This window comes from Filicampus tigris, chromosome 14, assembly GCF_054856515.1.
Source record: "Filicampus tigris isolate MCC_2025a chromosome 14, RoL_Ftig_1.0, whole genome shotgun sequence".
Taxonomy (NCBI): domain Eukaryota; kingdom Metazoa; phylum Chordata; class Actinopteri; order Syngnathiformes; family Syngnathidae; genus Filicampus; species Filicampus tigris.
In genome coordinates, this window is record NC_141230.1 from 14,627,684 (window position 1) to 14,648,082 (window position 20,399).

At 40.4% G+C, this 20,399-nt stretch overlaps 2 protein-coding genes across 4 annotated transcripts; one reads left to right on the forward strand and one right to left on the reverse strand.

The window, feature by feature from the left end:
- Positions 1 to 453: 453 nt before the first annotated feature.
- LOC147136487 (pyridoxal kinase-like) lies at positions 454 to 7,383 on the reverse strand. Of its 3 annotated transcripts, none has more exons than XM_086052385.1 (12): positions 7,286 to 7,383; positions 6,238 to 6,292; positions 4,347 to 4,451; positions 3,473 to 3,556; positions 3,346 to 3,380; positions 2,628 to 2,713; positions 2,442 to 2,487; positions 2,241 to 2,352; positions 1,903 to 2,039; positions 1,723 to 1,789; positions 1,452 to 1,576; positions 454 to 1,361 (listed from the first exon to the last, which is right to left on the reverse strand). In XM_086052385.1, the coding sequence occupies exons 1-11, from the start codon at positions 7,310 to 7,312 to the stop codon at positions 1,455 to 1,457; spliced, it is 876 nt and encodes a 291-aa protein (XP_085908511.1). In that variant the 5' UTR covers positions 7,313 to 7,383; the 3' UTR covers positions 454 to 1,361; positions 1,452 to 1,454. The 3 variants fall into 3 exon arrangements, with proteins under 3 accessions (XP_085908511.1, XP_085908509.1, XP_085908510.1); XM_086052383.1 differs by lacking the exon at positions 7,286 to 7,383 and adding an exon at positions 6,936 to 7,279; XM_086052384.1 differs by lacking the exon at positions 7,286 to 7,383 and adding an exon at positions 6,936 to 7,279 and having other exon boundaries at positions 1,444 to 1,576.
- Positions 7,384 to 9,066: 1,683 nt separating this feature from the next.
- Positions 9,067 to 18,569, forward strand: chpfa (chondroitin polymerizing factor a). Its single transcript, XM_086051419.1, has 4 exons — positions 9,067 to 9,597; positions 11,522 to 12,086; positions 13,633 to 13,815; positions 13,943 to 18,569. Exons 1-4 carry the CDS (start codon positions 9,320 to 9,322, stop codon positions 15,203 to 15,205), a joined length of 2,289 nt encoding a protein of 762 aa, XP_085907545.1. The 5' UTR covers positions 9,067 to 9,319; the 3' UTR covers positions 15,206 to 18,569.
- The last annotated feature ends 1,830 nt before the right edge of the window (positions 18,570 to 20,399 follow it).

Genomic DNA, 20,399 nt, shown 5'->3' on the forward strand with positions numbered 1-20,399 from the left:
ATAACGGATGGACGGATATTTAGTTATGATAGACACACTGTATTGTCTTGTGGAGTTATTTGGGTTAATGCCGGCTAGTCATACTGTGGATTAATGCAGCACAATTATACCTTGCCCCTAATCACACAGTATTATGCACTAGGTCTGATGACGGGAATATTATTTAGTTGCCTGTCTTTTTAGATTTGTAATGCTATTCAGAATCAATCTAAAAGCACATTTTTACTGCATTAGTTTACATCGGCAGCAACGCTTAACAGACCACTTTGACAAGCAAGAAAAACATTTCTTTCCAATAATTAATTAGCCCTATGTTTTTAATTAAAATAGCTGGCATTTATTTGGAACTTTTCCAAATGGGCGCTTGCGGTACATCAATTTTATGAGAGGCTCAAAAATGTTCAGTTCCAAATTATAGACAAACAAAAATTATCACACATGGGAAAGTTATTTGTCAAGTCAATTGTTTTTATTACATGTGTCATTCCATTTGCTCTATGTCAGTGCAGCGGCTCAATGTTTTGGCCTTGAAATATTTGTGAGGAGCAACTAATACAGTTGTACACAAAAAACATTCAAAACCGGGTTAGCTCCCTAACTGCTTTAAGGCTACGAATTAGATATGGCAATAATGAGCAACAGTACAATAAATACTCTCTATTAAAAATTATCTGTGCAAATACCTCAATTTGAGATGTTTTAAGACAGGGATCTAATGTGTACTTACTTGGAGGAACATCATGAAAATTAAAGGTGTGGATTAAAGAGGGGACAGAATTGATCACACAACTAATCATGATTAGCAGCAAGGTTACAATCGCAAAACAAGAAAAACAAAAACACTGGGAAATAAATTGTGCCGATAGAAGTACACAAATAGTAATGCCTCAAACCTCAATGCATGAGCTGTCACATTTATCCTAAGAACATCATACACCATTATTTTAAATCATATTTGTTATAGGTGACCCCCCAAAGCAATGGGATGGTGACATTACTACATATTTCAGCAGGACGTGAAGCCTTAGGTATGGATTTCTCTGAACCTATTTTGTCACGTTTTTAAAGTTAAATGCAAAGTGAACAACTTTCACAACGAATTAAGTTCTGACTGCAGAGGCATGTACAAGCATGCATCTGTTTGAGTTAAGGTATATCTAAAATGATTATTAAAGTACATTTAGTAGTCAAGTAAACTGTCTAAAAATAATCCCTATTGGCTACTATCTTTTTTTTAAAACTATGCAAAGGAAGATGATATTTACAAAAGCCATAGTAGGGAGACGTATGGCAGTGATTCTGGAGTGTCTCCATACAGAGTGTGAGTAATGACCCTTCACAGCTGAACATCTTCAGGGATTCTGGAAGGAAAAAACACATGACATGGGTAGGAAAATGCCGCATGTCCGATCCAAATCTTAACATTTCATTTGTGCTTGTTACCATCGTACATATTAGGACTTTTGTAAAATTTTTGCTTCCACAACGATGGCAGGATTCTCAATATCGCTTTTGCTCTGAACCATTCTCAGCTCCAGCTGCGCAGGGCTGGGCCTTTTCCCTGGGCCGGCTTTTTCTGAAACATTGCAGAGCAGTTGATAAAATTACCTTCAAGAATATATATATATTTTTTTCTTAGATTTTTTCAGCAATTGTGTCAAATCCGTGCAAACAAGGATAGGAACAAAATTCATGAAACAGCCAGAAGTAAAAATGAAATACCATTAGCATAATTAATGGTCCGCTTAATTACGTGGTGCATAACCGAAACAGTCTTTTCACAGGCAACCTGGGGAGAAAGCAGAAAAAGAGCAGGATTGATTACACCAAGTGTTCATTATGACATTGTAGCAGCTATTAAAGGAAAATTAAATTGAGAGCATTGCAGAGGTGCGTCTGAACCTTCAGGTCTTTGGGGTGATGGTGAGTCCAGGCAAGCAACAAGGCAGCAAACAGGTCCCCCGTCCCCACAAACACAGCGTCAACTTTGGGGATGTCCATGCAGATCTTCTGAACGCTAATTGTCCCATCTGGTTTTACTACATGACAGAATGGACAGCGTGACAGTTATTAGGTATCATTTGATAGAGTTGAGGTAAGAAATTGCGTATTTTTAATATTACTGTATTATGCAAACATGTATTTCAAGTCTGTTGAGGGAGAAATCTCCCTCAGTGGTTGAAAAGGGTTGAATTGCAAATGGTCCAATGTACACAGAGGAAGCGGTTATGGTACTTTACCTATTTTATGGCTCCCGAGGGCCACAAGGTACTCGTCTCCTTTATTTGAAGGCAGCTCAGTACTAGTGAGTACCACTGTTTTTGGGCCCATTTTGTGAAGCAGCTCCATTACCTGCAGAGTACACAAGACACACTTAGCTAACAAGTTTGGACTGCTTGTATAAAATTTTAAATCTAATTACCGGTACAAAAGGCACCTACCTTAAGAGCATCTTCTGTTGTCTGGATTTTCCTCCCAGTTAATAGCCTGCTCAAGAAAAGCAGGTGTATTTAGCATCTGTATCATTCACAAACATTTACGAGGATATTTCTCTTATACTAAATCTCGAACAATACCACACCAGTCACTTTCTTTCTCCACCTTCGTATTAAATAAAGGCCACTCACTCTGCTTCGAACTGGTTGGGGGTAAGGACGTCGGCCAAAGGCACTACTTTGTCCCGGTAGACTGGCAGAAGTTCCTCTGGGACATACTGGAAAGGCACCAATTTAAAGGTTTGTTATGACTTCTTTTTATCCACAATTTATCCCATTGGACCATTTTGAGTAAATTTTATTTATTCATTTTGTTTGCTTATGTGTGTGTAAAATTATTTAGATTTATTTGAGAAATAACATAATACTTCTAAGACTGATCATTTGGGTGACTCATTCTGATAGTGATTTTTCATGAGCCGGTATCAAAATCTGACGGTATGACAACATGGCCCAAAAATATAGCGGTATCATGCATTTGCAAAAGCAGCTCTAAAATTAAGTATTTTAAAATGTTTGGGTAAATAACTTTTTTTCTAGTAGGTGCAATCTACTTTTTATAAATAACATAAGATATTGGGACATTAGTAAACGTAGAAAGAAAAACAATTACAATTTTCTTAATAATATACATTTGTCGACGAGGGGAAAAATCGTAGGGCTCAATAACTGCTCGCACCAAAACGGGAGGTGGAGGGGTCATGTCACTTTGTCTGCATTTACAAAGACATAGCTTGATAAAATTTGCAAGAAACCCTTTTTTATCTTCTATTCTACAACAGGAAAGGCAAGAATAGAAACCTAAGAAAACACATAAAAGCGTATTAGAACAGTATATAAAAATGCTCACCATTGCACCATGATCTCCCAACACAGGGTCACAAACTATCGCAAAAAAAAAAAAAAAAGGCAGGGCTTAACTAGTTAGAAGTTTTGGTTGTTCAAATTCGAATTCAATCAACCAGTATTGCACTCACCATATACCAAACTGGGGTTGGCCTTTTTGAGCTCTTGAACAATGTCAACCACGGTCATCAGGAAGGACGTGTCCCTGCTGTACCCTTGGTAAAGATAAAGGATACAAAACATTTGCTTTAAATTATATGCAAATGCAACCTTGACTTGCTCTTGTAAAAACAATGCAGTTGTTTTTCCCGACCTTTACCCCCACAACCACCGTGTAAACAATATAAACATTCATTTAGAACAGGAGAAGGCAATTAATTTTGCAAAGGGGAAACGGGAACGGTTGCAGAGGGCCAAGCCAACACGCTAACCTCAACTTCGCCTATATTTTTAATTTACAGTATAAATAAAAAGCATGTCATCTTTTTTCAATACATTTCTGTGTGTAAATATGGTGTGTACTGTTATAATTAGGAAATACACATTTTAAACCAAATTATAAGCGCCATTAAAAATGACATCTTCGCACTTTGAAAATTACAACATTCATTTTGTGCACCAACCACCAACTCATTTGGAAAATATAATATCACTGACAGTAATGACTTACAATATACCCAATACGTACAGTAAATGAAACTGTAGATTTGCGTACAGTTTTATCAGACCAAATCTTCTTGGGCTTCTTCCCTCCACCGTGCAGGAAATAATCTTGCTTACATTAGGACTACTGTATTCATTTTTGCTGTTTTTTTTCGGTGAGAACTAGTTGCTAGAGGGGTTGGGAAAATCCCTAAATATAACGGAAACCTCGCTTGCACTAGCGTCCACACGTGCGCACACAAAATAAAAGCACCGTCACTGTGAGGGCCGGCCAGAGACTAAGGGCGGGCCACATGTGACCCCCGGGCCATAAGTTGCCCAGGATTTTTGCTTTAGACTCACCTGTGAGGATGTAGTCATAGTGGTTCACTTTATTGAGCTTGATGCCCTCATAGAGAACATTGAGCTCATCAGCTTTCAGGACTTGACCCTTCCAATGGGCATATCCTAGAACATGAGACACAAGTTTTTAAAGAGTACCGTAAAACAAAACAATAAAATGTAAATTTCCGTAATATTGAATGGGGCATATTTTGAGAAACTAGCTGGCGTTTCTTCCCTTTTCTGTCTAATCACTGAATCACTGTGATGCAATCTCCGTCTTAAACAGGGCCTCTACACTGACTGAGGGGGATGTCTTTATCAGGCTGCCAGTTTCTCCCCCTTTTTGGTGCCCCTTCACCATGAACACACAATAAACCCCCACAGCTGTTCGGACTGCAAATGAAAAGACTCACAAACACACAAAAAGAACACCGAGTTCAATACGGGCCCTTCGCTGACCCGGAGCCGGCCGGCAGAGAGCACCTCCTGCAGTGAGAAAGCTTTTACAGGGGAAAAGACCTTCAGACCTGCGCTGGAATGTTTTAAAGGACATTTTCACATGCGGGTCAAATTACAGGAGTGTGATTTAGCCTGCATGAACCAGTTTTGCCTGGGAAAGAATATACTGTAATTTCTATATTATTCAAAGAGGCTACTGTGCAAACATCTCCTATCATGTGTGAATTCACATTCTTTACATGCTTTGGTGTATAAAGCTCAACTGAGCCACTTTGGGATCCTGACTTATTCTCAGACATGCGGGTGAAAGTCCATCAAAGCTAAAATGTTGGCCAAGGGCAGATAACACACAGGACTGGTTGTCACTCGCTCGCTAATCGCAGGGCACATAAAGACACGCATTCACGCTCACCTTCAGACCTAATGACAATTTAGAATCTTTAGTAAATGTAACGTGCGTGTTTTTGAGTTGCGGGAAGAAGCCGAAGGACCTGGAGAAAAACCCATGCAAGCACTGTGAGAACATGCAAACTCCACTTAGGAAGGCCGGTGCCAAGATTCAATACCCAAATCTTAGAACTGTAAAGCGGCTGTGACTAACCACTTGGCCCCCATGCTGCCCCCCAAATCTTAATGATACAGTATTTATAGTATCACTTTAGTGAAAGTTGAATTGAAACTATGCTGGTAAAAGATAATCATTAAATGTTTTTCCTTTAAAAAGTAGTAGGGCTTCTCCCAGGCTGCCCCTACTGTTCCTAAGTCTAATTTACAGTAGGCAGAAATACCCATGGTGAATACAAATTGACAGTCATTAATTGTTTGCAAGCAGCCCAAGACTAAAGGTATCTGTTAGCGTTTCTTTCCTTATAAAAGAAGTTTGGAGCTTTCACTGCAAGCGAATCCAGGGTAATAACTCTGTTGTCCTTGTTACAAGCCACACTGGCTTGTAACAAGGAACATTTAATGAATTCCTTCTTAGCCGTGGATTATCAACAGCTCATGTGTTCAAGTACATTAGAAAGAGGAAAACCCCACATAACCAAGTACTAAAAGCTGCATTTGCTACAGTGTATTAGAACACTGCAACTGAATATGGGTGTTAGACAATAATCACATGTGTTGAACATCTACTCAAGCTCAAACTGTGCAGGGTTTAACACTTTTTTTTTTACAAGGGAGGCAAAGTACAAAAGCAAAGGACAGCCATTAACTACGGTATGTATGCGCTACATAATACCTTGATCTACAGTCAACTAGTTAAAATGCTACATTGGACATTCTTCAAACATTTCCTTGGATATTTGAGGGCGAAAAGGTGCTTAAAGCAAACTGTAGGTAGCAATTTCAAACATGTTTTCAAACCTAAACCAAAAAGGTAGCTAAAAAGAAAATAAATGGCACACTGAATTTTCTCAAGGTAGGACTCTGTAAAAATACATCAGCCAACCTGTGTGATTGGAGAACTGCACTGAGTTGATGGAGTCCACTTCAAAGCCCAGAACCTGAGAACAGTTGAAGAAAAAAATTAAAAAAGAGAGAGAGAGTGTGAGAGAACGGGAGAGACCTTTAGATTACCTTTCTTTTGTCGTATGCAACGACACGCCCCCCAAATGTAATCACGTAAAATTAATTAATTGTCTGATTTATAGTCATACGTAAAAAATATTTCAATATTCACGATCCAAACGAAAGTTAGCCATTATTCTTATCCACTTCAGTAGTTTAAACTAGGTATTTTTGATATTGGGATAACCCTCATATTGGATAGGATTAAATTACACGGGGCCATTGTACCCAGGTTGCACAGCATGTTTACTTCGTATAATAAAATCGATAACATCGAAGAAAATCTTTGCAAATAAGTTATAGTGGACTCTGGAGAAACAAATTATAACTGCACGCAGAGCAAGTGCTCAAACTACTGACGCTGTTTAGACACGTTTTAACGCATCTCGTCTCTGCAAACATTTATGTTACGTTCACGTGATTGTTAGAAATTGTTTCTAGTTTTCAATCATTGGTAATATTAATGTCTTTTCCAATTTGGTAATGTAAGACGTGAATACGACATGACATATACTACACTGCAATATAATATTTAGTAATGTTAGCTACGGCTACAAACATGCAAGAACCGATATCTACCTGCAAAGGGAATGTTGCCGATTTATTTCCAACATATCCTCGGACAACATGACTCTGAATGGACAACACGCGACATTCCATCGCCGCCATGATCCAAACTGGGATTAAAAACGCGAAACGCAATCGGCAAACAAAACAAGTCCAAGAGTAACATTAAAACTCTGCACAGCTCCGGACGCGCTAAAAATTAGCATAAAGCCTGTCAGAGTAGTCAGTTGAAAAGGGCGAGGAATACGACAACGCTCCTACGCCCACCGGTCTCTGCTCATTCAACTCACTGGCTGTCTCTCAAATTGTTTCCTCGTGAGTTCGTTAACGTCATTTTAGGGTGGACCGAGTAGCGAATTTACCAGTTGCAATTCTACTTCCGCACACATCAAAGTACGCGGATATGGCACTCCCTACTCGAGTTGCAGCCCATGTGGTACAGCAACTCCTACAGGACAAACTAGAAAATGGCGATGTGCCACACCACGATGGACATTACAGCGCTCACATAGTAAAGCAATATAAACCAAATGGATTGGATAATTAATAGCATTAATTAAAATGTACTACATCACTGATTACTGTCTACTCTCTTAAAAGACAACCGCCGATGAAGTTTTAACATTAAAAATGTACGTCATCATTGTTGCATGTACAGTACAGAATTAATTTGCACACAATATAATAATGAGTTTGAACTTCACACCTCTCACTTTAGCTAACCTTTGACCGTGTTTCGGCCAATGGGATCGGCTGACTAATCCCGTGTCTTTTCTGTATATGACCACAAGATGGCAGCTCAAGTCCTTTTTACATGACTGAAATGTTATGTTTTGTTAAAAGAACAAAGAATAGCACGATACATCTCCAATTAGTATGTAAACTAATTGACAAATATATTACAGCAACTGACATACAAGTAGCGACTATCCAGCATTATTAAGTATTTTCATGTGATGTTTTACCATTCCAGTAGACGAATGAGGAATTTCAAACTGAATTGAATTATATCCAAATTTGAGGCAGCATGCAAGGCTTCCGAGAAAAGTTATTGACGTTTTTGAGTCTGTTTTGTTTAGTCTTAGTAGACTTTCTCCCATTACAGTATTTATCATCCACCTCTTTCGTTTGTTTTATGTTTGCTCGATTTAGCTTTTTTCGTTAATGTTAACTGTTAAATCTTCCTTAATTATTTTTTGTCTTATGACAGCATGCATACACACTTGTATACAATGTTCCCAAATTGGTGAGCCATTTTTTAGCACAGGTTGACTGTCTATTCGTGTGGTCCTTGGGGGCTACCTGATGCATGAGGACACCATAGGTGTACCCTCTGCCATCTAGTGGAAGATCATTTAATTGTTTTTATTTTTACTTTAAATGGCTGACATAGATAAAACAAGGATCAATAATTAATTTTGGGACCAATTAAGTGAAACTGGATAACTTCCCATGGCACGCCTAATGAACACTGAAGAGCAAGAGACAATGCCCTGTGGGAAAGTTGTCGGTCATTGGTTTAAACTGTGCACTATTTCAGTTCGTATCCATCTTCAAAACATAATCATTAAATCAACACTGCTCCCGAATAAAATTTACTCAAGCATGTTTAATTAGGATGGACATACTCTATTCTCTTGGGGAGCTATTTGGTTTAATGTCAGCTATTCCTACTGTAGATTGGTTGATTAATTTAATGTAAGTAATGTTATTGTTGATTCAGTCAAACAATCTATATTGTCATTAAACATTTGGTTAATGTAATATATCAAAATTAATAAAAGTACAAATTTAAAAAGGATTACATATTTATCATGCTCATAGTGTATCACCCCCTAACCACCCCCACCCGTTCCTCCTTTGACCTCGTCTACGAAAAAACTGGCCCATGTGTCCTTTTAAAAAATGAAATTTGGTTTATGAGCATATAAATGTTTACCCACCGCATTCAGTACCGTTCTGTGGTATTTTTGAAACTGCACATATACAATTGACCAAACTCGATTATAACGAACCATGCCAACACTCCTGAGTGCTGACCATTCATGAATGGGGATTGTTCGTGGACGTCACATGGCACAACGCAGGTGGACTAAATAAATATTCCTCCGCGTAGCTTTGCGCGCACGGCCACCAACAGCAACTAGACCCGCCTTGCCTGGCTGCCTCCGGGTTTGTCTCGTTTACGTCCGAGGGGGCGGAGCTATGTCAGCGGTCCTGACACGTAAGAGACCCACGCAATTTTTTAAACGGAAGAAGTTTATTTCCCAGAAGTTGCATGAAGAAACTCCTCGGAATTGATGTAGTTGACCTATAGCGTCTCTACAATTTACACCATCCTGGAGGTTCCTTACAAACGCACCGGGACGCTCCGGTAGAGGAGCCGACGCGCCGACATGAGATTTCCAGCCCTTGGTTCTGCCCTGCGGTCGATGGGCCCGGTGGTAATCGGTATTTCTTTAGGATTCACCTTAAGTTTACTTAGTGTAAACTGGACAGAAGAAGCTTGTTTTGTGGACCACGGTGCTCATGTGGGTCGTGATGAACAGCCCAAAGGAGCCCGAAAACCCAATTCTATTTCAGTCGTCCACGACGCGGAGGTTGAAGCGGATTTCGAGCCTAGAATATTGCCGTATAAACAAGTTGAGCCGAGTACCGCTAAGAAAGTTTTCAGGTACGTCTGCAATTTTTTATTCCACAGCAACAGAGATGTCTCGTATGTCTGACTACTATCACACTGTGCACTAATGGCCACTTTAGATAATACAGTACGTAAGCTAAATCAGGGGCGGGCAAACTTTTGTGGTAGTATTTTTAGTCTCTTTGTTTATGTCTGTATTTTGAACTTGACATCTGTTTACATTGTTTTCCTGCACTTTAAACTGTATACACTTACATTTACATTACTGTTTAAAGTAGGCTTTACACCACAGGTGTCAAACACAAGGCCCGGGGGCTAGATCTGTCCCGCGACTTCATTTTATGTGGCCCATGAAGGCATCATCATGTGGGTTGACTTGACATTTTTCTTTGAAATTGTCTTCACTGTTAACTCAACATATGAGATTTTGCAAGCATTTACCAATGCCCCTTTTCAAATACATTGAAAAATAGGTAACTAAAAATAGCAAACTATTTACTGGCTTCTGGTTTCAAAATTAGTTATCCATCAATTTTGTTGTGTGTATGTGATAATGTAAGGCGATCATACATTTATATGGGTTAACAGTCGTCTGCACTATTATTATTAAATGAAATAATTATTGCAAGATTATTTTAACCGGAAACACAGACTTCAACTGCTGGGTCATTTAAATGTACGACGCTGGTAGAGATATTCACGGTCCAAAACAACAACAAAACAAATTTCACACAAAAAACAAACTCCGAAGAACTGTACTACAAATCAAGGTATCGTTTGCTGTTGCCTTACTGAGATAAGTTAGGTATGTTCCACATCACCTTTCACCTTCATCATATCGTTTTCGCAACAAAGTCTGTATCTTTTTTTCATTTTTTTATGTTTACCATGCTTGAAAAGGATTTCAATTGTGTTCCCTGCCTTTCGCCCTAAAACATCTGCAATAGGCTCGGCTGATATGTAACCCGAATGAAAACAGTTACAATAGACAACAGCTGGATGAATGGATGACTTATTGCCAGTTTAATTAAGTTTTTATTTTCTCATAGCTGCTTTTCGTTAACAGAAAAAAAGGTGTCCCAGTTACTTAATCATCCCATAAACAACAATGTATCAGAAATACATTTTTAAATCGGCACCACCACCCTTATACTACCAATGTGTAGTTCACACGCAACAGTCATCCATTCCTGTGAGGAAACTCTTAAACTACATGCAGTACTCATGCGGTGCTGACACGACACATTCAAATATGTCCACATTTTCCTGGACTCAGTCCCTGTTTAAATATTAGTCCTCACCCCCCAAGAGACTTAAATATTGAACCCCAAAGTTTCATTTAAAAAAGGAAATGCTTTCCAACAGAGGTGGGGTTTGTTGAGTTATGGTGCAATGATGTTTCCTTTCCAAAAGCGTTTTTAGTTTGTAGCATCAGGTTGTTGTTGTGACTCTCAGCTTGTCCCATCAGGTAAAAATACATTTATCTTTGAATGTGTTTTTTTTTTTTCCCAAGGAATTTATGAATAAATAAGTCAATGATTCATCTGAAGATTACTGTCTGTCATCACGTGTAGCTTAATCATATGTAATCACAGGTTTATAAGTAAACACATACTACTTTAGCAGATGCTTATTTTGAAAAGTCACATTACTTATTTGAGACAACTTAAAACCGCTTGGGTACCAGAAGATCTTAGGCATAATGTAAAATGCAATATGTTCTATGTGCTCCCACTAGTCTAAACACAGTATACTGATTTATATTATGTTGGTAGAATAAGAACTAAGAAGATTAATTAACCCGTTTTCAGCAATTTCAGGGCGCAGCCATTTTGACATTACACTGCCCTCTGCTGTTGACTGGAATTGACATTAAAGTGCCCTTGGGCTCACCTTGCAAACATCACATTATCAAATTCAGAAAATCTTTGAACTTGTTGTTTTTGGTGTCTTTCAGGGCCAAGTATATAAGTACAGAATTGGGGATTCGCGAGCGTCTGTTCGTTGGAGTCATGACGTCCAAAAACACCATTAACACCTTGGGCGTAGCTGTCAATCGCACCATCAGCCATCATCTGGACACTGTGGTCTTCTTCACTGGCACGCACAACCGCAAACCCCCCCACGGCATGTTTGTAGTCTCGCATGGAGACGAAAGACTGATCTGGAACATGTTTCAGACAATGAAGTACATTTTCGACCATATTATCAACAAGTATGACTGGTTTTACTTCGTCCAAGATGACGTCTACACAGAAGCCGACAGGATCAAAGACCTTGTGGATCACCTGAGTATGAATCAAGAAGTTTACATGGGCTGTCCAGAGGAGTTCATAGGCGGGGAGATGGAAGGGAGCTACTGTTACGGAGGCTTTGGGTACCTCCTGTCTCGAACTTTGCTTGTTCGGCTTCAACCCTTCCTGGAAAATTGTAGGAACGACATTCTGAGCGCCAGGCCTGACGAGTGGCTCGGGAGATGCATCATCGACTACACGGCTACTAATTGTGTCAGCGAATTTCAGGTATGGAACGGAGTTTCTTTTTTTAGCATTTGGTCTTTTAACATCAAGCACCGTTTGATCAGTTCTGTAGTATTTGGGTGAATTTAAGCAGAGCTTGACATCCAATACGCCTCGTATGATTTGATTGTAGAATATGGCCGCCACCACGTTTGACACATGATGTGGTATGATTTGGATCATGAGCGCTGCTCCATACTTTTCTCTTGATAGTTGACTTTGGTTTCATCGTCATTTTATCTGTAAATGGGTTTTTGTTTAGCAAAGAAATTAGGCTTTTGTTTCATCCACTTTAGCTGTCTTTTGTGTTTTTTTTTTTTCAGACCTTTGTTGTTCTTGAGCTTGGATTTTACAACGTGTAATTCCCAAATGTTAAGTGCCATATTTTCCCAAATGTTAAGTGCCATATTTTTGTGTAAACCCAGAAATTAAATTTAATCACTTCTTGATCATTTTGTTTAACACTTACTGTGGCGGTCTATAAAGGCTAAATTCTAAAATGGTACTGAGCTTTCCTCTGCTATGCTCGCAGCGTGAAGTGCTAAGTGCAAGTGAAGGAGACAGTTTATAGTTTAAATGAGCATGAAGAGCTGAAGGAAAAAAATATGGGAGACGGTCATTCATAACAGCTGTGTCAAGGTTATCGGGAGGGTTCCAAACGGTCAAGGCCTTGACGTGAAGTCTGGACTTAAAAGTGAAAGACAGGCACCTATATAAAACTGTAATTACCACGCTTGCATTGAGGTGGTATTTACGGAATATTACAGAGTGGGATGCTAATACTCTCTGTTTTTAAAACTGTGCTGTGAAGGGGAGAGAAAAAGAGACAAGCAGAGCACACTGTAAATCTGTAGTTCACACTGTCATTGCAACATCATTGGTGTTGAAGTTCAGACGCACTTAAAGTTGGATGAGTTAAATGTTGTCACCGACGAAGAAGCGACATGCCATCATAACTATTCCATTTTGAACTCGGCTAGTTTGGGATTTTCTTCATCAATCATCCCGGAACATTTGGAAAACGTCTACAAGATTATGAAGTACTGTCAGGCGTGGTTCCCCAAGGCCTAAACCATATTCTTCCATAGCAGTGCGGGGACTATGACTAATGGACAGAATATAAATATTCGTATACTTTTTTTTTCCAAATCTGTACACTGAGCCAAGCCAACCCAAATTGTATGGAAATAAAAACAATTGGAGCTCCACAATGAAAGAAATAGGGATGTGGGAAGAAAGCAGAAATGTATTTATTATTTTCAGACAAAAATTGGTCATGTCTCGACAGGGAGAGACCTCCCTGCCCTCTTACGCAGAATCTTAAAGTCTTTTAATAGCTTGATAAATTGGATTGACATTTTTAAATCACTCAAGCTCCTTAGGTGGTTACTTTGTTTACATGTTAAATGACATCATCTTCGGTCATTGTTCTATTGACGTAATCCTGACCCCTTTACATTTTAAATTCATCTTTCTAACTCTGTACTGTTTCTTAACAAAAAACGTGTTCTGTCATTTTGAATGTGAGCCCCTCTTCCTTCTGCCTCAGGGGCTCCACTACCACCATTATCAGTTGGGCAAAAACTCCGATCCAAGCAAAGAGCAGAGTGAGCAGTTTAAAAGAGCTCTGACTGTCCATCCGGTGTCTGACCCTGAAGAGATGTACCGGCTGCACAAACACTTCACTGAGATTGAACTGCAGAAGACTTACGATGAGATTGCTAAGCTCCAGGTAAGCTGATTTTCAAGTGTCACAAATCACCTGTTCTCTCCGAGCCACATTCACAAACCTGTGCTCAAGTAGTCGCACTGGAACTGTCGCATCGGCTTGTGTGATGATTCTACTTGTCCTTCCACAGGCAGAAATAAAAAACGCCAGCGCGCATGCGTTTGAGGGCAACCGAAGCGCTCAGTGGCCGATAGGGGTCAACCCACCTTTTGAACCAAAGTCTCGCCATGACGTTATTAAATGGGACTACTTTACAGAAGAGGATATTTATTCGTGCGTCGACGGATCCCCCAAGTGCGAGCTTCATGGCATCGACCGCATGGATGTGGCTGATGTCATTGACGTAGCGGTCGGAGAGCTCAACAAAAAGTACAAACCGGTTTTGCACCTGAAGAAGCAGCACCTGATTAACGGCTACAGACGCTTCGACCCCACCCGGGGGATGGAGTACACCTTGGACTTACAGCTAGAGGCGGTCAGCCAAAAAGGTCACAGTCATTCCATCACCAAGCGTGTCCATCTGGTTCGACCTTTGAGCCAGGTGGAAATAATTCCCATGCCCTATGTCACAGAAGGCACCAGGGTTCACGCCATCATACCGATGACCGCGTTGGAGCGAGACTACGTAGAGCATTTCTTAAAAGTCTTTGCCTCCAACGCCTTTGAAACAAGTGAGAACATCATCCTGACCTTTCTCTTCATTTATGATCCAGTGGAAGCACAGCAAGTGAACCAGAATGATATCTTTGCCAGCGTGAAGACTCAAATAAACCTCCATGAGCACAAATACCCCACAGTGAAAATCCCTTGGATAAGCGTCAAGACGGACACACCATCTCAGATCAAATTCATGGACATCATCTCGAAGAAGCACCCAGTTGACACGCTGTTCCTTCTCGCTAGTGTCAACACCAATGTCAATTCAGAGTTTGTGAACCGCTGCCGCATGAATTCCATCAACAACTGGCAAGTGTTCTTCCCCATCCATTTCCAGGAATACAACCCCGACGTGGCCTATCACAGCCAGCCACGTCCGGCCACAATCGACCTGCTCAAGGAGTCGGGACATTTCGATCGCTGGTCATTCGACGAAGCTTGTTTTTACAACGCGGACTACATGGCAACGCGCACAAAAATGGTTGCAGATGTCCAAGAGAACGAGGACATCCTCGAGACCCTGGACATTTATGACATGTTCGTCAAGTACTCCGGGCTGCATGTATTCAGGGCGGTGGAGCCGGCATTACACCAGGGCTACCGCTACCAAACCTGCAACCCGCGGCTCAGTGAGGACATCTACCACAGGTGTGTTCAGAGCAACTTGGAAGGCGTCGGTTCCCGCTCCCAACTCGCAATGCTGCTGTTTGAACAAGGACAAGGAAATAGCACTTGAGAGCAAACGGACAAACCTCTACGCCTACATGTGACTTGAAAAGGACAAATCAATTTCAGCGCGTCTGAATATAATGGCGACACTGAACTTCACACACATCGTAGTCCCTTTTTGGGGTCGTGGAACCAGCTCGCTAGAATGAATGGACAATTCCGTTCGAAATAAATCATGTTTACAACACTTTTAGGCACACCGAGCAACGCGGACGAACCCGACTGAACTGGACCACCGCCGGCAAAACGTATCAGCCGCTCATAGCCGATCACCTGCTGATTGACCCTTGCGCATGCACCAATTCGCCTCAATGGAAAAAACTGCGATCCCTGGCGTTCGGTTAATTGAAAGACACGTGATAGTTAAGGAAGTAGTGGCTGACCTAATTATGTTACGACAACACAGAGAGGAAAAGGGCAAGAGGAAAGGAATAAGTGGACGTTTCAGAGCCTATTGGCAGTAATACAATTCGACGACAGATACTCTCCACCCTTGGCTTTTTAGTCACCGGGTACATATGAAATAGTTAACAATTTCAAAAAAACTATATATATATATATATATATATATATATATATTATATACTGCATACGGCTTGGCGATGGCTGGCTGAACCTCAATTGGTACCCTGAGACTTTTATTTTTGTCGCGAAATATCAAGTGATACAACATTTTCGACGCCGTTCACGTTTGATAAAAAATAAATACAAATCCACAGCAAGACTCGTTGCCAGCTGCCGGACACTCAAGAACACTCGTTTCACAACCCCAAACACTGCGTGACAGTTCAGTAGCGTTGGGTCGCGTTGCTCAGTGTGAGGTAGGGATGTTAGCCAGAACCAAAGGACTTTCCTATCATTGTCATTTGCAATAAGCAATATTTGACCACTATGTTATGGAAACAGGGTGTTGTCGTGTTTGTAGTCCAGCCAGTGTTTCGCGATGGAGTGTTGGCGCGTGCCCAGTCAGCTCCACACGCAGCACACCTCCTTCTGTGCACCTGTAGCTTTCAATATTAAGCAGGATCTTAATCTTGGATCTTGGGTTTCTGCTACTAGGTGCGCTATTCCTCTAATTTTGCACTAGGGGGCAGTCTGCAATGGTTTGTAATGGACAGAGCATGGCTGCTTTGGAGAGTTTTCGTGTCGGTCAGTCCAAGTTAAGCAAATGAGATATTTAAAAAGTGGTTTGCACTGTTACCGGAGAGCGTCTTCAGGAGTTCCGCTCTGGTTTTCTCTAGGTGTTCCCCCTCACCCTCTCCGACCAAAAACATGGTTTTAGTAGAATGTGGTCCTTTGCATGGTACCGACCATAATCCTTTTATTAGTATGGATTGTCTGTAGCTATGCATCAAAATTGCGCACCGCAAGCTGCGTGCCCTTCGATGTCACGGATGTGAGTATATTCAAACGAGATTGCTGTAATTGTGCCTTGAAACTGATTTTTTCCATCCGATGGTTCTTTTAAAGTCACGTTTAGGTTACATCATAGTTATAAAATGTAGGTGCTGAAGTTGCTGTGTTTTTCGTCAATCTAGTCAAGCCAATGTTTGATGAAGCTGAGTAGACGTACTGCTTTTAGGGGCTCATTTGGGAGCAAGCGCCTTTCCACAAGTTGCGTTATGTGCCTCAAACCACGCACTGGAGCATTTCATTTCACGTCTTGGGTATATGGAGGCCTGTGTACATTTGGGATCTTGAATTATTGAACCTTTATGTTACTCAAGATGTAAACCACGGAAAACTTGGAAGGGCTATGAGTACTTGCAGGCAGAAGGAACAATACATTCATTTGCTTGGAGTTTCGTCAAGAAGTATGAGATGCTTTGAAAGGATGTGGTGGACATTCTTAATGGGAACAATGTTTGGCACAGTTTGTGTGGTCGATGAGAGCTAACATTTGAAATCGCGAAGGTTTTGATGCTCCAGTTTGAATCCCACTATTCATTGAAGTTGCCGCGTATTGTTGGCCTCTCTTTGTTTTGTTTTGTTCCATTTTCATTTAAAGCAAGTGCAAAGCTTTAATAGACGAGTTTACTGAAACTTTATTAGAATGGTAGCAATAGTTAGAGGAACTTTTTTTTTTTTTTTTTAAATATAGGTTACGGTACTCAAGAAGTGCAATATTGCTGCTAACGCCACTGTTACTAGCTACCAGATGGAGTACATTGGCATTTACTTGACAATACCATATGGTACTTTTTTTTTTTTTTTCTTTGTTCTTGTTCTCGGTCAGGTGTATGTTCATTTTGGACGTACACATGGAATCAAACAGTTAGGTACAAGGGATTAAAAGTAATCCATGTTTGGCAAGTTGTCAAGATTGCTCTAAATGCAGTGATTTGATCTACTTGTGAGGATGATGCCCCTCGGCATGCTTCTGGAGATTGGCCAACAAGAATTAAAATGGGCTTTAAGGTAGGAAGTGCCTCCAAGAAGGCCAAGAGCTAGGAATACAAGCACAGATACCCCCCCCCCCCTTTACTGTGATTCATGCAATGATTCAATAATAATAACAGCACCGAGCTGGAAATGAACAAAATGAAAAAGGATCAATATGTAGGTTTCAGTAACATATGGCAGTCATTTTTCAACACACTAAATTTGTGTCCTTGATTCTCAATTGTAGTTTGTATAAAATCTTTGAATGAAAATGTAATTATGAACGTTGCATTCCACGATCAATCCTACACATTGGTCCTTCGTCAGCATCTTTACGATTTAGGGTTATCTCATAGTGTCTTGCAGTTACTTTACTGCGTGATTTTTTTTTTTCTTTTTAAATTTTTTTTTTGACAAGCAGTCTTTTTATCAAGACAATGCTCTGCTGAATGTTTTCCTATGAAGAGCATAACACAATGAACCAATAAATGTTAACCTTCCAAAAACCACTGTGAATTTTGGCTACAACAAAATGAGTTGTGATCTGTGTGTGTTCACCAAAGCCAACAAAGTAGGACAACGTTGAACTATGCTGTAGACTGTTTTGTAATAACGCACTATTGTAAAGCCTTTTTAATTCCACACATCGCTTCATGTTATCTGATGATGAACACACCCTTGCTGTTACTTGTTATGTATTTACTTATTGTGGCGTTTGGCATTTATGACCATTTAATTGTTTTGTTTTCGGTCATGTTGTGCGTCAGACACTATGTAAGTATTTTATTTTATTTTTTCTTTCTCTGAATCTCTGATCTTGGTACCAAATGCGTTTGATTTATACTTGTACTAATCTAACCAAAGCAAGTGAAGCAAGACTTTAGTTGATGCTCGACATTTTTCAAAATGTGCTGTAGTTACCAATCAAATGTGAAATGCAATTTTCTTTTTCTTTTTTTTTAAATTAAATAAAACATGTTCTATGATGAGGTCAGACTTTGGATTTATGGTTGTTTTAAAAGATGAAAACGCCTTTTTTTTTGTTTTTAAATGGTAAACTCAAGTTTGTCCTTTAGGTGTCAGCAGAAGAGCACATTACCATTTTCGATGCTCTACCGGTACTAGGTGCCCGTTGTGAGCAATATGGATACTGATCAATATTTCGAGCACAATTCCTTTTAGTCGGTTTCTTGACATGTTCTTTACCATTAGCATCCCTGCCCATATCAAATCTGAAGCACTTTTTGACTGGTTGCAGGGGAAATACTGCAAACGTAATTACAGTTTGTTATGTCAAGGGTCCATATGTACTCCCCCGAGGCAAGTCGTCAAACCGCATAATTACAGAGCAGCTGGGACTTAATTGTGAGCCATCATTTTGTACTTGGTTTTATGCACTCTCTCCTCCCACACGCAGGCACATTTTCTTCAAATCATCGAGGAAACGATTTGGTTTTCCCTGCCAGTTTGGGTTCATATCAAGGTTATGTTAAAAAGTCACGTGTTTTGAAATTCATTAGAAGAACTGTCAGGAAATCACCAAATGATTTTGACACTAAAATGTGTCACCTTGTTGCCTAACCTCTCAAATGCATTTAGGCTCGCGGCCATTCATTACACCCGTGACGCTATCGGTATCGCATTGCACTTTCCAAGTGAAACTCAATAAACTGAAAGTTATGCATACAGCCACCGGCAGCACGTCTGCCTCGCCGTTCTGATGTGTTCCAGTCTTGGCTCCTGTGTGCAGTTTGTATGTTCACCCTGTGCGGGTTTTCTACGGGTACTCAGACTTCCTCGCACGTGCCAAAACAAGCATGTTCGACTCTAAATCAGGACTACTGAAATAGAAATCTTAAAAGGGCCATAGATACTTTTTTCCCACTGAGTCAAAGGACCATTTACATAGGTTGGTTAGTCTACTAATAGTCAAAACAACAACAATCGAAATGAAAATGTAATTTCCATTTTGTCGTAAGTCATATAAATGATTTAGAATCATACAATCAAATGATCTCATGGAAATGTCAAATATTCCATTGAACAATGTTTTTTTGATGTGATTTGAACTAAAGAGATTTTTTTTTTTTGTAGCTGAAGTGTTATCGTCGCATCCTGAATGCCATCGTATGACTAAAAATCGCCCAGAGTGTAAACTCCTGAGGGTCTTGGGGAATCCCAAGAATGCAGGCCGCATGCTGTCCTGTCTGCTGCGGTGCAAGCCTGAGGCCTGACATTCGTGCCCAGCAGCACCCCACTCGGCTTATATGCGCACGTGACGGCAGCTCTTGTACAAACATGGGCCACATCTGCATTTGAAAACACGTTTCTCAATCAGAAAACAGCGTGAGTTATGCAAGTTGTCCACCAAATGGGCTTTGGGCGTGGATGGCGTGAAGAAAGACGATGACACATGCTCCTTGATTCCCATTCAAGCAAATTCCCCCATTAAAAAATGTCCTGTATTCTTGTCGGCACCCCAGGCCCCCGTGCGACTTGGCTGAGAGCGGACACTATTATTGATGACAGAGGAGAGGATTATTATGCATGGCCTTGTGTGGGATGCCATCAGAGAGCGCGATTGGGAACCTTTTGAAAATGTCAAAGTGACACATGATTATGAATATTAAACAGTCATATACAGCCCATGATTACTTGACAGGAATAGGGAAGTTGACAGATGGCGGTGTGCGGTAGCTCATAGTGAATATCCAGCTTACAACTGACGAATGTGCCCAGCAAATAATTGGAAAAAACGATTTGTCTTTTTCTTGCTCAATCCGTAGCCGGGCAGAAATGCCTTTTTTTTGTTAACAGTT